This window comes from Antrostomus carolinensis, unplaced genomic scaffold, assembly GCF_000700745.2.
Source record: "Antrostomus carolinensis isolate BGI_N321 unplaced genomic scaffold, ASM70074v2 scaffold15644, whole genome shotgun sequence".
Classification (NCBI taxonomy): Eukaryota; Metazoa; Chordata; class Aves; order Caprimulgiformes; family Caprimulgidae; genus Antrostomus; species Antrostomus carolinensis.
In genome coordinates, this window is record NW_010311534.1 from 1 (window position 1) to 21,134 (window position 21,134).

The 21,134-nt window shown below is 40.4% G+C and overlaps 1 protein-coding gene across 1 annotated transcript in view; it reads right to left on the bottom strand.

The window, feature by feature from the left end:
* Window positions 1-64: 64 nt before the first annotated feature.
* PTPN11 (protein tyrosine phosphatase non-receptor type 11) overlaps window positions 65-21,134 on the bottom strand; it is a gene marked incomplete at its 5' end in the record, with an annotated part of 21,840 nt that continues 770 nt past the window's right edge. Inside the window, 14 exons of the mRNA XM_010166768.1 lie at window positions 65-362; window positions 1,424-1,525; window positions 1,753-1,865; window positions 5,006-5,157; window positions 5,818-5,885; window positions 6,544-6,698; window positions 7,577-7,708; window positions 10,856-11,014; window positions 11,131-11,210; window positions 11,830-11,926; window positions 17,057-17,170; window positions 17,680-17,796; window positions 19,037-19,229; window positions 20,398-20,592. Of these exons, the coding sequence (XP_010165070.1) occupies window positions 1,456-1,525; window positions 1,753-1,865; window positions 5,006-5,157; window positions 5,818-5,885; window positions 6,544-6,698; window positions 7,577-7,708; window positions 10,856-11,014; window positions 11,131-11,210; window positions 11,830-11,926; window positions 17,057-17,170; window positions 17,680-17,796; window positions 19,037-19,229; window positions 20,398-20,592 (1,645 nt within the window). The remainder of the gene's footprint in view (window positions 363-1,423; window positions 1,526-1,752; window positions 1,866-5,005; window positions 5,158-5,817; window positions 5,886-6,543; window positions 6,699-7,576; window positions 7,709-10,855; window positions 11,015-11,130; window positions 11,211-11,829; window positions 11,927-17,056; window positions 17,171-17,679; window positions 17,797-19,036; window positions 19,230-20,397; window positions 20,593-21,134) is intronic.

Below are 21,134 nucleotides of genomic sequence, written 5' to 3' on the forward strand. Positions count from 1 at the left end.
AAAAAAAAAATCCCACAACTGCTCAAATAAGGAAAAAAACCCAACTAATAGCCATACTGTGAAACAAAAATACTATCTAAAAAAACAAATGGATGACAGTCCAACAGTTTGCTGGATTCAAAACTGACTCTACAAAGTAGTTGTCTACATTGTAGAACGGATTTCCTTTTATTTGGAAAACGAGCAATTGTAAATCAGGTATTGGAGAGAAGAGATATAAACAATCTTTAGATGGTCTTAAGTTTTGCCTACTGTTGAAGGATTAAAACCGTAAATTAAAAGGTATCAAGCCCTCAGAGTTCACTGTTCATGTGAAGCTTCTTCCATCTCTTTCTTGACCTTTTTAAAAACCATATTCATTTCTGGGAAAAGAAGCGAGAAGAAAATAAAAATTATTTTGGGAAAAAACCCCAGCAGTTATTTCTTATTCTGTCATTATGCAGAAGTGCTCAATTTTGACTCAAGAAAGCCTCAAACTCAACCAAAAGTCTCAGACCTTGCTTATAAACTGTGTGGTACTTTGGCAGCAGGAGATGAGATTGTGTATCAATTTGGGGAAGATCTTGGGACTAAATGGACGAAACACACTTACAGTTACCAAATGGAAAAGGGAAAATGGGATTTCTGATGTATTTGAAAACACAGGGGAAAAGGTGACAGAAGGCTTTAGATTAGAATCCAAAAGAAGTTAATGACTAAAGACACCTTAAATTCAAAAGTATTCCTTTGCTGTATTCACAGCCCACTAACCAAAGTAGCAGATACTGGTTATTGGCTGTATAATAACCAATTAGATATATACACATATATTCAGTTGTCTAATTGCAAGAACCAAATTACAACAGATATTTAAAATATAACAAAGAGAATCTGCACATTTCTCTCCCAGCAAAAGCAAGGATTTAATTTTCACTCATGACAATACTACACCAACAGCTCACAGCACACAGGCACAGCAGTGACATTGCTCATCACATCTCTTCTGAGGCTGAGCATGAGATTAATTCTTCTCTGAATCTCTTTAGATGCACACAAATCCTCAGTATCGACCAGGAGTAAAGATCATTTGTAAAAGACATGGAAAGTTCAGACTGTAGTTGCTACTCATCTTTTGCTAGCATGCAGAATTTCAATCTCCTGAATAATAGAACTTCCAACTTATGTCACTGGTGAGTCAGGGCATGAGAACAAAGGCCAAACCACCAAGCTGATATTCCACATCGTTTTGAAAGGGTAGACATAGACACAAGTCAAGCAAAATTAGCTTCTGGAACTGAAACACTCTAAGGGGGCCAAATTACAGGTGTTTCAGGCATCAGAAAGTCCTTCCTACAGCTCTTCTCCTCGTTCAGTTTTGTGTACATCTTCTCCAAACCCCACAACTCCAGGCTGGATACGCACCCTCACTCCTGAACATACGTACCTGCCTTTGCATGGAAGTCTCTGTACATCTTCTCATCTGAAACTTTTCTGCTGTTGCATCAGCCCCACATTTTCATATACTCTAGCACTATCTTCTCTCATCCTGAAATGAAACAAATATTTACAGTCCCAAGAATCTAGGTTGAGAAAATCACATTTGTACACACCAACGTAATTCAGTGACCATTTATTTTGCTCAACTTAGTTTCAGGGTAAAGCACAGGACAACAGTCCAGGGCAGATTCTGTGATAACTCATTCTTATTTGAGATCCCTCAAGATTAGCTAGTACAGTTCAAAACTTACACACTGACAACAGAAGTGAACTTACTCTGGACACGTTGGGGTTGGGGTACAGGGTGGAAGAGGGCTCTGATCCCCACCTGTCTGGTCCGATAAAGAATATTTTATGTTTGTGTATTCGTGACCTTTTCTCTTACTCTTCTGTGAAGCAAAACACAACAAAAAGCCAGGTTTTGAATTACTGACAGAAAACAATCAATGAAGCAGCGCAGAAATTACATGTATAACTAACTATGTATGTTTTTAGAAGGAAGGCTTGTCCATGAACAGAAGAGTTCAGTTCTGGAGATAACACACACAACACGGACAGGACCTAAAGGTTGGCTTTAGCTTTTGCTACAAGACCTGAAAAGCCTCACTTTTCAACACTCCTCTTTCCACCACCATCTCCAGCAGAATGTACCAACCATATGAACCAGCACTCGTACTCTATCTTCATTTTACTTGGCAGAAGAAACCACACTTCATTCTTTAATAGACAGTACCAGCCAGTGAGCTTCCCACTGACCTTATTTCCAGCTTGGAGATGTGGCCAAATGAGTAACAACGTTGTTTGCAAGATCTCTAATAAAATAACATCTTAGCCCATTAGGTTTGATATAAAAAGAACCCAAGCTGTTATTTGTATTCTGCAGCATATGTTACAAGCTGCAGCCAATTGTGCTGGCATTCATCTCAAGATACTGAAGGCTCCAGCAAGCAAAGCTACACAAGGAAAGAAAGGGAATATGGATTTCTTCATTTTCAAGACGAACATTCACAACACATGCATACACTGAAACCTACATTTAAATTGAAGTCTCACTTCAAAATTTTACAGGGTACTGGGTTTTTTGTTTGGTGGTGGTTTGGGGTTTTTTTTTGGTTGGTTGGGGATTGTGTTTTGTTTTGGTTGGTTGGTTGGTTTTGTTTTTTTAAAATGCTCAAACAAATAGTAAATAACTGGCCTGAATCAATCTCACAACAGAGGCTGTCAGAGGGAAGATCTGGCTGCTGAGTTTCCATTAAGAATGCTCTGTATAGCAATGTAGGTTGAAATTTTTCCAAGATGGCCTTCTGAGATTTAATCAAAACTTGCTCAACTTGTTCTGTTATTTTCCTGAACTTCTCCCATTTCAGCCTCCTACTTACTCCTGACAAATCACTTCCAAAAAGATCACCAGTCCCGATCAATTACCTGGAAGGTTAATGCTAAAAAATAAGATTACAACAAAATGCAAAGGTTCAAACTCTGCTGCATTCTACAGTATTATGGGTACAAACCCATCACCCACCAATAATATTCTGAAGCCCAAGACTAGGGCTTGATTTCCACCATCCCCACAACTGCATGATGAATGGTAGTTCAAGTTACACATGTACTGTACAGTAAAAGCAATTTTAAAAGAATCAGTCAGTTGTTCTACTTGAGCTGATTGAAACAGATAAAACAAGCCAAGAAAAAGTAGATACCTGGCTTCTCTTCTTTCCACTTAATTCACTGTAATTATCCTTTCTAATTCAGAATAAGAGAAATGTGGTAAGAAGTATTTGTTTCTTAGATGTAAAGATATATATATTTCCACAGGAAAAGAACAAACAAAAAACCAGCGTTTCATTCCCCAACTCTCTTTTGGGGTGAAATGAAATGCAAGCATTCTGCATAGTATTCTACTACTCAGTCAATTTTTTTCCTGCTCTATCAAAACATGCTTTGGAGTATTCCCAATTCAACGTGGTTTTTTTTCAGGATATTAGCTCCTATAGTATCCACAAAGCTTTGCTTTTGTCTAAGAAGTTCTATATTGCTTTATTCGTATAGCTGTCACTAGCCTTAGTTACAAGTCAAGACCTCCTGAGGTCAAGCAATGTTCTATTTTGAGTTTCTTAAACTTTTATACCTATGCTTTCTGAGCTAGAAATGGACTAGAGGATGAAACACAACTAACTGAGCCTCACCACTACAGGAGAAACACACTGCTACAGGAGAAACACACTGCTCCACTCAATATCCAAATACTATTCAAAACCCATTACAACGATCAAGAGAAGAGTTACAGATCTACTTCGTCAACGGCAGCAGCAGAAAGAGCCCACACTCAAAAAGCTGAGGATACAAGGCTTGTATAATTACACACACAGAGATACGAGGGAGCTCTAAAGCCAAGTGAGACAACAAAGGCAGGGAGAAAAAAGTACACCTGAGGGATTTCTTGTTCTTCACTTTGTGTCTAATCCCCATCAGAGCACACAACAGCTGTCCTGGGGAGAGGAATAAAGTCTCTATCTTCTCTGCTGAGAAGATCTACATCATGTAGGCAAATATCCAATAAGCTCTACCACACTCCAAAGCAGCCAGAAGCCACACAAGAGTGCCAAGCCCGAGCTGGCACACTCCATCTCTACACAGGGATGACACCTCACACCTGGCACTGTGCTAACCACGCAGCTCCCCACATCTGCCTCATCAGTTGTGTGGGTTTATCTCCTGAGCAGCAAGCCAGCTGCAGAGGGAAAGATACTGAAATTCTGAAACAACAAGATAAAAATCCCAGATGATCAGAGGTTCGAGCAGAGAATGAAAGCAAAAGCGAGTAGAATGTCAGTTCTTCATTAAAAAACGAGGTAACTTCACTAAAAGACTGTAGAATTAGAGTGCAATAAAGTACGTAAACAGGAAGAGTGAGGTGCAAGTTTTGTGGTTGTCACTATATATTCCAAAACACTTCTCATCTCATCACATCAAATCACTCCTCTAACTGCTTTTTCTCAGACACTGTCCATATTAGAGCTCCTAGCATTTGAATTTGATTACCATCCTTTAGAAATACAGTTAACAGATTGGAAATTTCTTTAAAGCTCAATAGAGCACAAGGTTCCATATTAATTAACGGAGTCTTATCTTTTATTCTTCTTGCACAGAACAGTAGATACTATTAAGGGAATTTAAGATCTGGGGTGCAGGGACTGGGGGACAGGATGCATTTTCAAGGAAGGTAAAGTATCATTAGCTGCACTCATAGGGAGAAGCCTCTCAGACTGATGTTTCTCTTCCTCTGCAAGTGGCCAAACACACTATTTTAATTTTAGTTGTCTAATTCCACCTAACAGTTTAATTCTTAAGTGTAATGAACAGAAATATAGACTGACTTGTCTGAACAGGGTTGTTAACAGACCAGTCTGTTCATGATGCAGTCAGCAGCCATGTTTCCAAAAGTCACACAGAGTAAGTGAGCAACTCTGCTCCCTGTTCAAGTGATAACATGTTCCTGTGTAACATTTTATACTTCAGAAAAACATACCTGCTCCTCTTCAATTCTGCGCTGTAGCGTTTCAATGTAGTGCTGTACTGCCATGTAAATAAATCTGTACTGTGCTTCTGTCTGAACCATTCCTGACCGTTGTGATCTCACCATCTGAATGGTCTTTGGAACATCAATATCACAGTCCACACCTAAGAATAATCATCATAATGTTAAGAACAGTGAAATAAACCACGTCTTTGGAGGAGAGATTAGCCTCATCTTCCAGCAGAACACAGCACAGTTGAATGATCTTGCAACAGGCCAGACTGGTAACATTTAACACAGAAGATTTGCCCTTGACTCCTAACACACAGATCTGTAGAACTGCAGTGTAACATGGCAAGCTGTCCTGGGGCAGAAAACTGCATCACTTCACACTGTTCCAAGGCAACTTTAAACACGACCCAGCTCAACACACACGCTGAGTCAGCGTTTATGGCAGTTTATACATAATACAACTTCTCTGAAAACAAATAACTCAAATTCAGCCTGCATGAGGACACTGACAATCACATACTCATGAATGATTTCAGGAGAAAAATAAATAATAAAAATAATAAGAAGAAAAACATAACCAGACTCCTGGCTAATCCTCAAGCTGAAAGTTTTCATTACATTGAACTGGAGCAGGGTTTCAGCACTTTGATTCCAGCTTAGTCAAGAGGAATGAGCAAGTCCCAGCTCTGTCAAAAACACATGCCTACTTTATAACATCACTAGAATCCTCTATTCTATCACCACTCCTGTTGTTTTACTGTGATGTATCTGGCAGTGTCCCCCAGGAGCACAAAAGTTGGGAGGGAACTTACCTTTTTCTCTGATTATGTCAATAAGAATATCAATCACAATGAAAGTTCCTGTTCGTCCAATCCCAGCACTGTAAAAAGAGAAGTGGAAAAAGAAATTGTTTTGCTCTTTCTGAACAGATACCAAAACACTAGTCCAAGGAAGAGTTTAACATTAAGAGACATCAGACTTCCAAATTATAGCCAGAGTCAAACCAAGCCACACAGCCAGAAGTAACTAGAGACCTAATCAACTTAACATGGAAGAGACCACAGCACTCGTGTGCCTCAGCATTTATTAATGTCCTTCAATCAGAAAAAACCTACAAGGTCAGATCTAACATTTCCTTGCCTTATAAAAAGTATCTCATTTATAAGCCAAGACTGAGGAGGAGAGGACACTCACAGGAGGTTGGATGGGATACTAGAATTTCCACGATCCTGCACTTGAAATGCTTCTAGCCAAGACTGGTACCACCTTCTCATACAACATCAGAAATTCTTACTCCTATAGACATGCACACTCTGAAAGATAGCCTGCTTCAAAGGTAACCACCTGACACCTATCTAGAATACATCATTTTGCAAAACAGAAAGTAAACACCTTGAAACACCTTGACAGATGGAAGCCTGACTAGCTCTTGGGTAAAGGTGCCTTCTTTTAAAGTTTTTAGCTCCCCCCACCAGAAAGAGATCCAGCAGAACTCCACAGGCACAGAGTTTAGTAGCAGGAGTAGTGCAACACTGTACCTGCAGTGGACCACAACTGGTCCTGCATCAGAAATGCTCTCCTGCTTATGGTGCACCTCCTCTAGAAAGTCTAATACACCACCAGGGTCACTTGGGACTCCATGATCAGGCCAAGTTCTGAAGTGATATTGCCAGACTGTTCTCTCTGTGTTCCCCTGGAAGGAAGATGCAAATGTGAAAACAAAATCCTTCAGATCAAAACCCAGCTAAAAGCATTTATGTCACAAAGTTGAGTCAAACTGGAAGTTGGTATATCCAACCTGCTGCTCAGTATCCACAGCACCACAACTCCTTTAGAGGAGTGGACAAGCCAGAGTTCTTCCTGGCCTGACAAGTCAATCACACCAGCTGCTTCCTCAGTTCCCCCTTTCTCATGCAGTTTTTTTCCCAACAATATTTCCATCCTCGTCTTTAGAAGCCATGACAAAGTTCTGTCTGAGGGTGACCAACAGCAAGGGACCTTCATCTGTCATACTCATCATTCACAGCTAGTAGTACTTACCTTACACACTTCTTCCCAGTCAGTTCCATCCCATGGTCATACCAGTCTAACACATACTGCTTATTTGCTTCATACACAGTTCATTTTGCATCCTGATCCAGATTGTTCCTTAACAAGGAAGTGCTATTTCCACACTAGTTCACTGTGTCCTTCCCTTAAGTGTTCTTTCTACAGACCAGACCCATACACAACCATTTTCTTCTAGTGCAACCACCTCCATGAAAGGGAGCAAATGCCTAGCTAGACTGAAGTGTGATTACTTAAAAGAATTGTCCCTTTTTCCAGATTTCCTCAAAGCTCTGCAGCCATGCATCTTCTGCCAAAAAAGTGCTTAGGTGTAAGAATCTTTAATTATCCCAAGGACAAAGAGAAAGATGTATGGAACGAAACCTGGAGCTTCAAAGAAAGAGGCAGGGCTCAATTTATAAATCCCTTAGCGCTTTTATTGATTACAAAGAAACGGTCCATTTCTGCAAATTTATTTTGTGATCTGCAACCTAAATTAAAAAAGACAGTTACAAAGATACTTACTTGCCCAACTTTAGAAAGTTTAAGTTCTCTTAGCGTGTAATCGTGTGCTGCACTCTCCTTAACATTCCTAACACGCATAACACCGTACTCCTTCAGGGAATATTCATCAGGCCAGTACTTGACACACTTACTCTGCAAGATTTAAAAAAAAAAAAGAAGGAGTAATCAGTAAGAAGAAAGGCTGGTTCTTAAACTGGTTAACAAACACATTTCTGAATCTTTAATTTCTGAATACAGAGGACAATTACTAGTGGCAACTGGACAGCGAGCTGACAAGGTAAAGTACACTTCAGGGAGAAGTTTCTCTTCCCTATAACAAATACAAGATGATTTCAGACAAACAGGTACAGGCAATCTCTCCTTTTAGCAGCTTTTATGATCATCTTAGTACCTGCTTTACCTTGATAGTTTCAAAACCCAGAAATTAAAACACTGTGACTTTTATCTCCACCCAGCTCTGGGTTTCAAAATACTGAGAATTTCCAGTGCAATGCTGTAGCCTTACAGGTTATTTGACAATCAAAACCCAACAGGCTGCAAATTAAATATAAGCCAAAGGTATAAGCCATTTTTATCAGAAATTAATCTTGGATGTTTGCCTTTTCATCACTTAGTGCAGAAAAGGCTAACACAGCTCTCTAATTCAATCACCAAAGGAACAAAGAACTGTTCCCTGTGGCAGGGGACTGAAGCCCTGTGTCTGCAGCTTCTGAAACGCAGAGCTTTTGGTGTGCTGCTTCTCTCTCAAGTTACCTTTGGCCAGGGATATTTTCCATCCACTGAAGAATGGGTTCACCTATTACTACTTTGATTTGATTCCTGTGACAGTTCAGGAAAGAGGGACTCCTGTTAGCCTGTGAACCTAACCCAAGTACACACAGTTATCAAATGAGAAATCACAGCGGGTGTATAGATGCAGCTTCCAGCAACAGCAAATACAGACCAAACACCGAGTGCTACAGAGAAACCTTCCCTATTTGCTGTTGCTACTGCAGATTTATGAGAAAACACGGCAGCAAGAAGGTCCCTTCTGCCAACACAAGATATGGAAAGAGATGACTGAACACATGCTTTCCAGCTTGCTTAGGAAACAAGATGCTTTTGTGCTACTTTTGCCCTTCTTGCCCTGCCGTCTCCAAACGGGGACAAGCTAAAGAAAAGATGTTGAGCTTGGTGTATGCCAACATAACTCAGAGTTTCAATAAAAAACTCTGAAGACAAGAGCAGTTGGTACAGCAAATCTGAACAGTAACAGACAACATTAAAACAAGCTTTAGTCTGATATAGAGAGGATGCATGTCTTATCAGCTCGATGGCCGGCCTCCAAAACACCACTATTTTAATTTGTAAGTATCTGCTGCTCCTACAGTGCATTCTAAAGCATATTCAGAACTCTACGCAGATCTGAGATGTTTCAGAGTTCCTCACAATGTGCTCTTCAAGTCATCTCTAATGCAGAGATTTCTCTCCTTCCTGCAGATCTGAAAGCATCTTGGCCTGAGATAAAAAAAGGCTTTTTATCAGGACTGTTACTTGCAATTCTTGAAGAAGTGAAATAGGCATCAAGAAAAAAAAAATAAATACAAAAATCAATGCATGCAGCACTGATTAAGTAATAGGACATTAAAATGTCTTCTACAGCCAGAGCACAGAACACAAGCTTAGCAAAATTTGGAAAGAATTATAGAGAAACTGCAGAGGAACTCAGGCCATTCAAGTAGGTTATCAAAAACCAAAAAAACAGAAGGTAATGTATGCAAGACAACTCCTCCAAAGCAATCCCACAATTTATTTCTCTTCTTCCAAGAGGAAGATCTAAGAGGAAGGTCACTGGAAAGGATTAGCTTCTCCCTCCTTCAGTGCATTCTTGTTAAGGACACAAATATACCCCTTTATAAGGGTGATGAATGAACAAAAGTTTACAAAGTCTAAAAAAAACCATATAAAAGAATCACAAAGCAGTCTAAGGATTTCTACAGACACCACCAATGGCAGCTTTGATACCAAGATTAGGAAGAAAAGCCCGTGAAGTCTGCTGCTATTTGTTTTCAGTACATATATTCTTTTCAGTGGCAGTGGTAAGGAGCCCCCACAATTTTCAGTCACCCATAGAAAAATTATTAGTTATATTTCCACTCAAACTTTTTCAAAAGTGATACTCATCTACCAATATAAAAGCTTTCCATTCAGAAAGAGACCACCCAATTATTGAAAAGGTGAAGGATGGTACAGAAAAACTTAACAACACAACACAAACTGTTTACCAAACAGAAGATAATATCAGAAGCAACACATTCCAAAGATAAAGCCATACTGTGCACAGGAAGCGGGGTGTGACCGTTGCCACAATATCAGTATTCTTTCCTGCTATATGTCATTAGAACAGAGAGTAACAGCCTTAGATTTGCCAGAGGAGAGTAAAACAAGATCTCTGTACTTTAAAGGTAAAATGGAGGTTCTTGGGATACATCACTGCAGGAAAATTTCCTCTTTCAGAGCATTAAATATTTCCAGAGCCATTCACAGGGGGCTCGCAGAGTCCGGAGGCTGAACAGGTAGCTGTGTTCATGCAGAACGGGGCAGTCAAAGGCAAAGGGCCTGACTTCAGGAATAGAAGTGCTAAATCACGCCTGGTTGAGGGATTCCTAATCAGGTAATCACTAGCTTTCAGCCATAATCACTAACTCAGCATGTAATAAAAATGTTATTAAATTCAAGCACAGAAAGTAACTCCAGAAGAGAACAGCATTCTAGTAGAGTCTCGTAAATGTGACTTGAGGGAGGTGAATCTAGGGCAATAACTTTCACATTATATTATAGTTTCCAGGTAAGAAGCAATATCATCTAAATTCATTCTTATAGTAATAAAGTCTCACAATTCTGCTTTTCTAGTAAAGTCTATACAAGTCTGATAAGCTAAAATAAATGGCAATACTTTTGTTACAGGAACAGAGAGCTTATTCCTTCAAGTACGTAGAATGCCTGTTTGGCTACATCTCCAGTGCCTCATAATTTGAAAATACATAGATCCACATTCAGTAGCTAAAATTTAATCAGTTAAACCTTAAAAAAGGGAGGCCTGATGATATGAAAGGAGTGTATCCTCAACTCTCACAGGTACCAATAGAAAAGGACACTCAGCACCTTCCAGATTTCCACAGACAGTGGTGGCACACCAGATTTCAGCACACAAATCAATACAACCAACTCAGTTTAGTCCTTATCTGCATTCAGATGTCGTGACCTTTCCCAAGGCTGGTTTAAGAGTCTGTTTTTTACCTTTCCTCTTTCAACTTCTTTTGTTGTCATAACAATAACTCGAGAATTCTCCTGGAACACCATCCTCCAGAAATCATTCACTGTATTCTGTAGGCAACCTTGAGTAGCGATGTAGCTTTTTTTTGGCTTTGAGTTGTTGCACTTGGTTTCAAATTCAGGCTAGAGGAAAACCAATTTGACAAACGGTTACAAGACTAACTTGGGTTTAGGTGAGTGTGTTAAAAAGTTGACATGAGCTGTGTCAGTAAGATTCCTGTAGATAAGAGCATACTTACCATAATAATATTAGCATTGATATAGTCTGAAACAGGTTCATTTGGATCACCGTCATGTAGAACCACTCTGGTATGATCAACTGGAAGAATATAGACGTACATTAAGCACTTGCAACCTACAGTTGTGAACACACAGCTATTTTTAAATATCCCACATTTCTAACTGCTACCAGAAGCTATTAAGTTATCAAACTCAGTAAATCAGCAGCTAGAATATTCAACCTTTCCTCTTCTGTCATTTTTTTTTTAAAACAAATGGCCAATTCATAACAAGATAGATCAAAATAAGTTGAAAATAAGTGTTCCTGCCCCACAGTAACTCGTGAGTACACAGACCAGCAAGCACTGAGTCGAGGCAAATGGCTGCTGGATTTGCATCATGCATTTTTGTACCACAAATTAATCCTCTTAAGTTTATAAGCATTCCAGTTTGCTGCAGTTTAGGGATGTGATATTTCCAAATGAAAGATGAAGATAAAACCAATATTTGGGAATCAAAATATTGATATCTACAAAGTGCAAATGCTTGAACACAAATTGGAAATTGCATGAGCTAAAACTGACAACATAAGAGGGGAAATTATCATTAACGAGAAGAAAAAGCACAGTGGTGTTTAATTAACCCTGTATTTCCGAGCTAAGAAAATAAAGCATAGAAAACAGCAGGCTGACATTACAATGAAAGAAATCAATACTTACAAGGTAAAATGTTTTTATATCTATTTTTGTTTTTGTTTTCTTGACGCTGACCTTCTTTACGACTATAGAGAAGTTTGCACTCTTGCTGCTGCAAAGTCTAAATGAAAACAGTACAAATAACTGGTTTTAATAAAAGCAATAAGGACTGTTCCACCATCCCTACAGCGATCCTTTCTCACAAAAATGATGATACTGGATTATAATGCCAGCTAGTCAGAGAAGGAGAGGTGCTGGATTTCTCCATTCAGACTTAGTATAGCATTGCTTCTAAGGTATATAAGAAACACAGGAGCATGAGTGGCAAGGCAAGCTATTTTCTACCTGATCATTATCAACACCTATGAATTCAAAGCTTCTTTAAACCACAAACTATAACCAGCAAGTCCTCACGATATTGTTCTGACCAAGCAGACGCAAGTGGATCCCTTAAAGCTTTCAGCTGTAAAACACTGTGCAAGGAAAACACAACTGGTTACAAAGGATGACAACAAAATTTTGTCTGTGGAAATCAGGACATCTTAAAAGGTATATAAATCAGGATATCTTAAAAGGTACGCTACATAAACCAAACAACACGAGCAGCATTATACAGAGCAAGGACAAACAAACATATCCATCACTAGGTCTTTCTCACCAAGCATAAAAGTCAGGAGTACTACTGCATTTCTCCTTTTTGCTGACTCAGACAGGTAAGGAGTTAAAAAATCCCCACTGGACTGGCATGAGCTTTAGTACCAATAAAGACAGGTAACTAACACCTTCAAAAGACTGCCAGCCTGCAAAGGAGTCAGGCACTTCGTGATCCAGTGCTTCTCCACCTAAGCTGTACTGGGTTCCTCTAACCCTCACCAGCCGCCTTCTGCTCCTTCAGCTACAACGAGTCTGTGGTATCACTGCTGGAGAGCCCCAAAAAGTCCTAAGATTACAAATGCTGTGTTACAGCAACGTCACAAGAGCAGATCCTCGCAAGCTGCAGCCAGACCAACTCTAGACATAGAATACATAGGATTGGAAGGGACCTTAAAGATCATCTAGTTCCAACCCCCCTGCCAGCAGCAGGGACACCTTCCACTAGACCAGGTTGCTCAAAGCCTCATCCAGCCTGGCCTTCAACACTTCCAGGGAGGGGACATCCACAACTTACCTGTTCCAGTGTCTGACCACTCTCACAGTGAAGAACTTCTTCCTAATATCTCATCTAAACCTCCCCTCTTTCAGCTTAAACCCATTTCCCCTTGTTTTGTCATTAATTGCCCTTATGAAAAGTCCTTCCCCAGCTTTCTTGTAGCCCCTTCAGGTACTGGGAAGTGCTATAAGATCTCCCCAGAGCCTTCTCTTCTCCAGGCTGAACAGCCAAAGAGGAGGAAGGAGCATAAAGAAAACCCAAAGCACATCAACTTGAGCAAATGTATTTAAATACGAAGCACAGCAAAAAGTCCTTCAGCAGTTAGAAGCAGAATATTAGGAAGATATTCTTGTCTATTCCCCCAAAACAAAAGTCCACATAGGAATGCTACAGTATTTTCAAAGGTATGGCTGAGACAGGTAAAATACCAACATACAACCCACCACCACAGCCACGTACCACTTTTTAAGTGCTCTAATTATTCTCTCCTACCAGCATAAGACCATTTCACTAAACCAGTACAAAATTTTGTGCAGACTTTCTCACATTACCCTGTTGGGGAAGAGGAGGGGGCATCAGGTAACGACAAACAGGATCATCTATAAATCATCCCACTGCAGAAACAATAAATCTGCACTGGGATTTCTCCTGTTGGCAAGGAGCTAATTCCTCTGTGTCTGGTTCACAATCAGTATGACAGGGACAACAGCAATTCCACACTTCACAGCCGTGTTGCTTAGTAGCAAATCTCCCTACTTGCAGTGAAGCTGGAGGGACCAGAATCCTGATGCCTTTGTTCCCAGTTTTAATCCCCAAAGCAGTACTGGTCTGACTAAAAGGAACACTTAGGCTTTGGAAGCTTCTCCCCTTGTTATTACCACCCTTAAGAACTCTTGCAGAGATTGCTTTTACTTTAGAGCTTGGTCACGTCAGGCACATTTGCTCACTTCTATTTCAGTCTCTGTTATTGTTATTGACTCACTTAGTGACCTTGGACAATTAGGCTCATCCTAAAGACAGAGAAACCAAGGAACAAAAGCAATATAGGAGAGCTGTGAGGTTTCATGCTTGTGAAGCTAAAGACAGAAAACACATCCCCATAAAGCACTGCTTGCTCGTACTAGCGACGGGTGAAACAGCACTTTCCAGTAAGCTCACCTCTTGCCACACTGCAAGAGTCTTTCAAGTGCCATTATCACACAGCACCTTTATGTACAAGCAACACTTTTGAGTCTCAGCCAGGTGAAATGCCAAGCAAAAGAACTGAAAGCTAAACTTTGCTAGCAGGTTAAAATATGGAAACAATTACGTGTGTGGAAAGCATAGCTTCAAACACATCCTCACTTCATACAGTTAATTATTATTGCTTTGAGCATCCCTGAGGAGAGAGATCCATGAGCAGCAGCAACTTCCAACAAGCCCATTAAGAGACATACACAACGCAACAATAAATCTGAAACACAGTCCTCAATTTCCCGACAACATCCAAGCATCAAGCTCACCAAACAGCCATTTTTCAGAAGCAAAAAACATTACAAGGACTGCCAACGTTCCTGTCTAGTGGTTCACAGGACAAGAGGTACATTCTTAAATATGCCTGAAGACAAGTAATTTATAACTACCATCTGGACTGCCAAGTCATAAACAGCACAGGCAGAGATCCATGGACAACCTGGAGTGTGCCTCCCTGCCTCCTGCCACCAAGGCTGACAGCTATAGCTCACCTGAGATGAATGAAAAAGCACGACACCAGAACTGCTACGAGATTGCTTCATTTCCAAAAATACAGCAGAAAGAAATTAAGGTTTAGTGCTGACCTCACTAACAGCATTGAAGGGGAAAGAGAAGTAGAATATCTCACAGGGGAAAGAGAAGTAGAATATCTCACAGGCAAAATCTTTCATTTCTTACATTTACTTTTTCTGTAAGACTTCTGACTTGCTAGCAAATACTCTTCTTCAGGAAAGCCACAGGACAGGAAAACACCTTGCTTCTAAGGACCAGCTGCTAAATCTGTTACAGGACAAATTTATGCAGCAGAGACCCCATGTCAGAAAAGAATCCATAAGTGTAAAGTAATAGCTCAGTCATATTTTAACAAATCAACAATCCATTCCTAAACGCACCCACACAAAAGTGCTCTCCTCAAGAAAAAGACAAAGCCCACATCAATTCACACAGCTTCTGGTAAGTCAGCACCAATGACAAGAGGTGCCAGCAAAGAGGCCACACTTTTTCCTTTCTGTGCCCTCTGAATAAGAGTAAGGTAAGCTTCCAGTCTCCAGGGAAGCCAACAGACACCCACAGCAAAGTTCACGTGTTGAACTCCGCGACAGAAGCGATTCAAAGGCTGGGGCCAGTTTACATCCAGGCAAGGTGCACAAACAACAGATGAGAACTGCTCTCCAGGGGATCCACCACTCTACTGCTGGGGTAAAACAGAGTCCCAAGTCCTCAGCAGTGGCCAGAGGAGCCTCTGCTGCCCTGCTTCCCCCTCCAAGTGGGATTCTGACCATTCAGCAGCCCTGGGTCAAGGACTGGCCCCCTGCACTGGGCACAGGGGCAGAGAGAGGAGAAAGTTTAACCCTCATTTCATGATTTCCCCATTGCCATGACCTCACCTTCTTATATTCCATCCACGTTCATAGTGAAATGTGTTACCTCTTGGCTAAGTTACCTCCTTGCTAAGAGCCTCTTGCTTATAGTGGATTTATTTTTCTCCTCCTGACAATAATCTCAGAGCAGACTGGACAGTACATTCAACTAACTAATATGTCTGATCAAAACAAGGATTTCTTCAAGAATGGTTGCTTTGCAAATCCATCACTATTCAAGCAGTTTCTCAAAATAGCTTCACCCAGCCAAAACCAGCCTCTGTCAAAGATCAGGACTTTCCAGTTTCCTGTTGCCATCTGCTGGTAGAGTTCCAGATTCCACTGCTTTTCCTGTGAACGTGTGGTATGAACCAGTCTGTTATATTTAAGACATTTCTAAAGCTTTTGGCTATGACCATCACATGCATGCAGCTGATGAATGATTCCAGTTGTCAGAGATGGGTCAGGACCCAGGCTAGACTCAAGCAGTTCAGAATGTGTTGGTTAACGCTCATAATTAATTTGTTCTGCTTGAAAAATTAACAGTTTCAGCTGTATTTTCTTCCAAACATAAGCAGCTCCCTGAAATCATCAGGGCCTCAAAAAAGGGGAGAGCTGGGCCAGCACAGCTGTGCTACACACACAAGAGGTAGGCAGGTAAGAGAGAAGACAGCAATGCTACTTTTTCTGGCAGGGAAGTGGAATTTTGGCTGCAGGCAGAGATGAAACACCCAAATAAAACAAAAGCAGAACTCCAGGAGTTCAAGGAATACATATAATCCATGTTGCTTCATCTCAGAGCTTGCTACCGCTACTGCTTCACAACAGTTTTAAAAACCCCAAAACCAGCTATCAAAAAGCCACAATCTCAAGGGCAACAGAATATATTGACTGAGAAAGCACAATGAAGTTTCCTTAAAGCAAAGGTCTCCAACCTCCCAAACCCAGCAGAGTGCAAACTGAAACATCCTCCACACTGAGACACGCGACAGCAAGCACAGTGCAAGCCCCTTCACATGCACAATGTATTCCAGCTGCATCAGACACCCCTCCTGCACTAGTACTTGGGTCACCAAGAGGCAAGGAATTTGTCCAGAATTGCCTCCAGAAACTTTAATCCAGCCTACAGACCTCTTCTTGTCCACACGAAGAAAAGGAACACGGGAATGAACCTGATTCATTGTCCTGGTGGGTCCGATACATAAGGTTCCCTCACGACAGGGAGGATATTCAGGAGGGATTGTGCAAGGTACCAAGTGAATAGCATTGAAGAACATAATTAATGTTGAACAGGAAAAAGACAAGTATTTCCATCACTTTACTAGCAGACACAAGAGTGGAACTGGTAAAATTTTAACCCATGTTGTACCTGACACAGGAGGTGGGAGCAAGAACAGAGATCTGAAGCAACAGAAGAGATGAGAAAGTGTCAGGAAGGCAGCAGCACACCAAAATTTTTAGTAGTGTAGAGATTTAATATCATAACATTTGGAATGTAGTGAAATACCTCAAATTCTTCCCAGAAGCCCTGCTTGACTTTATCTGTAGTCTCTGCTAGCTTGCTTAGCTCCCGCACTCTGCTTTCGATCTCTGCAGCATTAATGCGGGTGGTATTCAGAGGCTGAGAAAAATACAAACATTAAACAAAGGTGTAACAACGACAACTGTGAGGAGACAGTTAAAACACAAATCCCCTGCACTAAGGATATTTTATATAGGCAGTTCTAGGATCCAGGCATCAAAACTTTACAGTTCATACAGTGAAGGGCAGTGAGGGTAGAGAGGAAGGGGGCAATTGCTCTTAGATAAAGTCTCACAGTTGTTCTTCAATACTTTAAGTTGTCTCATTTCTGGACTAGTCCCACAGTCCTTGCAGACCATGATGAAAGCAAGAGAAGTTCTGTATGCATTAGAGACACAAAAGCCTGTCCTTCCCAAACACATAAAAAATTGTTCCCATTTAAATGACTGACTTGGTCATCCAGTTTCATGAAGTTTAATTCTTAATTTTTGCATTAGGAAAGAAAAAAAAAAAAAAAAGCTGTTTCACAGCACACACAGAAAAGCCTGAACTTCAACGATACAGGCTGAAGGTAAGAGAGCTCAGTGGTGTCTTCTCCATTCACTCACCTGCTTGAGCTGCAATACTGTCCCCAGAGTTTCTACCATAGGGTTCTTCTTGTAATGTTCCACTAGATCTGTCAGAGAGTCAAATTTCTCCCCTCCGCCAACATCGTATTTTAGATCCTTGGAAGACAGATACTCATCAAAATAAATGCACTTCACACAAGCAGCTCTAATAACGCCTTTAGGCTACACAACATATGAGAAGTTCTCTTTAAAAACATATGTAGAAGAATCCAGTAAAATCCTTCTGCTAAGGGATGGCAGAACCTTAGTAAAAAGAAACACACACACTATGGAGGATATTATCCTTTTTGCCATCTAGTTAAAAACCATTTTACCTGCCTTTTCAGGAGAGCTGATCCCTTCTGAATGGAGGTTCAGCCAGCTCAAGCTACCTGAGCTACGTGATCAGAATCCAGTAGATTGCCTTGGAAATCAATTCAAATTCCCAAGAGAGTTACCACTGGATCCTGAAAGGTGGGTACTGACTGCCACCATCCCTATTTTAAGGATGCAATACTAAGTTATTTTCCCCGATATCATAAATGCTACTAGTAGTTAACTGCAAATCAAAGAGGTTTCCTAATATTTATATATATAAAAAAGAATTCTGGTAGTTTAGCTTGTACTTTTCTATCTCCAAACTATTTGTGTTATTCCATTTTAGCCCTTTTTAAATAATTAAGATGTTGCACTGTCTTTTAGGATAACGGGAGAAAAAAATATTACAAAATCTGTGATTTTTTTTTTTTTTAAATAGCAACCCATGGGCATATATGAAAATATCAAAAAGACTATAATTTACTAATACTTCAGTGAAGAACTACCCTATATTAAATTCAAGCTTTAGATTTAAAAGTGTCCCCTGGATTTAACACCCAATAATTTTCACAGAATGTTGATCATCTATCAGGTGCAACTTTATAAGCTGCCAGGAGAAACAAGATATATTCAGATGGATCTCTCTTTGTCCAATTACTCATATTTTTAATATAGTTTAGCCAGGAGACTGCAACTCGCTTCAGAAGATTCATGAACATGAAAGGCTCCATCAGCAGAGGATCTGAGACAGACTTCTGATGCAATTGAAAGCAAATCTATTAGAAAGTACTTGACAGCATAGTACAGCATGACATGATTCAGCCAGGCAAGCAGTCAAAATAAATTAAAAACTTGGAGAATTTTGATGCTATCAAATTAATCAATTTGATCAAAGATGATACAGAACACACACGAGGACCACAGGGAAAGGGGGAAAGCATTCAGCTCTCTGCAGTGAAGTGTAAGAGGGGCCTCCTGTCAGAATAAACCCACTGCCCATGGAAGTAGCCCTGTTAAAGCAGCTCGTGCTTCATCATACCTGGCAGTGAATCATGACATGTGTCACTTTAGATTTCCCATCATTACTCTCTCCTTTATCATCTCCTGTCCGGACAGAAAGAACAAAGTCCCCAGGGTGGCTTTGACTCTCACGAACTAGAAAGCTTCCATGTTTTCCTTTTTCTGTTAATAGTTTTTCAGCTTCTCTTCCAGAGAGATGCCCATGAAACCACCTTTAAATAAAGTAAGAAACAGACAGGTATGTGACTTGTCACTCCAGTCATGGCTGAATCAGCTTGTTCTAAATATTTATGATAAAGTAAAACACTTATGTACACTGAACAACAACATCCAGGTCTACAGAAAGCCTCAGTTTATAAAAATAAAAACTAAAATAAGCCTTGGAAGTGTACACGTACGTACACATGAGTGATTAGAGGAACACTTCAAAGCAAGGACTTCCATAACCACTGAAATTTGCATTTCATGCAAGCTTCAAATGAAGCTTTGATTTGGATCCTTTACCACAGTGCAAACAGACTCCCCGGTGACCAATAAGATGAGCTGACACTGCAACCTTTTCCTTAGTCAAGGCAATTATTCTTCTTTTATTTCCTTCATGAGGATGCACCTACCTGATAAACCTGCGGGAAACTTAGCATCTTTGATACCCCACCCTTCTATCACATTAGGAACTGGACAGGATAATCACATCAACCTCATTTCTTCAAGAAACATGGCCAAAAAGGCAATAATCCTCCCCACTAGTGTTAAACACAAGCCACACTGAGGAGCAAGAGAACTTGTTTTAATATTTTTTCCTTGTTTTTTCACTTCTGAGAACAAACTGGTACCTACTGGCCACAGAGCTTTATTTCTGACATACACACACCTCCTCAGTGTATGATAAGTCTATAGTTTCAGATTCTCCTTATTAGCCAGGCTCCTAAAAACATGAGTTTGAGTAATTTGAGGACTTGCATGTCATTTGCTTTCTTACACATAGGCCTACTGCTGGAAAAATTGTATAAAATTCTGCCCAAAAAAATACCTGGGAATTCCTCGCAGCAATAACAGCTTCAGGAAGCTTTGGGAGAACTTCCATAACAAAATATTCTCCCAGCAAAAATCAAGGGAACTATGCCCTCTTTTTCAGTATTGCAGCATGCCAGGAAGAAAGCCCCAGAATCTCTTTTCTTCAGCATAGATTGTTTTACCTTTAATCATGTTTATTCACCTACTTTGCAAGTAAACTCACTGAAATCAGTGGGACCACTTTTAGCAGAAGACAGCGGCCACCCCTTCATCAAATGGAAGCTGACTGCAGCGTTAACAGGGATAAACACACACATTTATTCAGAGGTGCACAGACACTGAGGTTTTCACCAGTATTTCTCTGACCTTTCAGATGTAGGATCAGCACAGTTCAGTGGGTATTTCAATTCTATAACATCTCCATTCTTTTCCTTGAGCTGTCCATGATGTTCCATATAATACTGGACTAATTCAGCCAACGTAGCAAACTTCTCTCCTCCATAGAGGTCATAGTAGTCTCCTGTGTTCTGGATCTTGATGTGGGTGACAGCTCCAGTTCGTCTAATATTTGAAACAAAGGAAAAAAAAAACCCCACACGAGTCAGCTGATTTCCAATCAATCACTTTTATATTTAGTGTTCTGGTGTTTGAGTTAGAGAAATCCATACTTACATTTGCATCACTTTCCAACTGAAATATTGCAGAATAGCTAAATTAGTGCACCTCTGAAGTGTGCTTCAGACACATTTGCAGTGGCTTGCAAGAAGGGGAAGTGGCTGTCCAACAGTCAGGAAGAGCAGCAAAAAAATACCTTAATTCTGTAACAAAGGGATCCTTGAAGCCAGTGTAAGGTCTGCAGCCTCACAACCTCCAACAGAAATCCTTCAGACCCCCAAGAATGGCACACACAAGTAAAAGGGGTGGAGGGGTGAGGAGAAAAGAATTCAGCTTTCTCAAGACACCCAGAGCTTGTTTGCTCCTTTCCCTAGAATTTCACACTAACTGCTAACATCTTTCCTTCAGTAAACAGTTGCCTTTGCCTGGTCTAAGTCGTTTGCTCCCACAGCCTCTAGCATTAATGAAGAACAGCTCTCAGAAAGAGT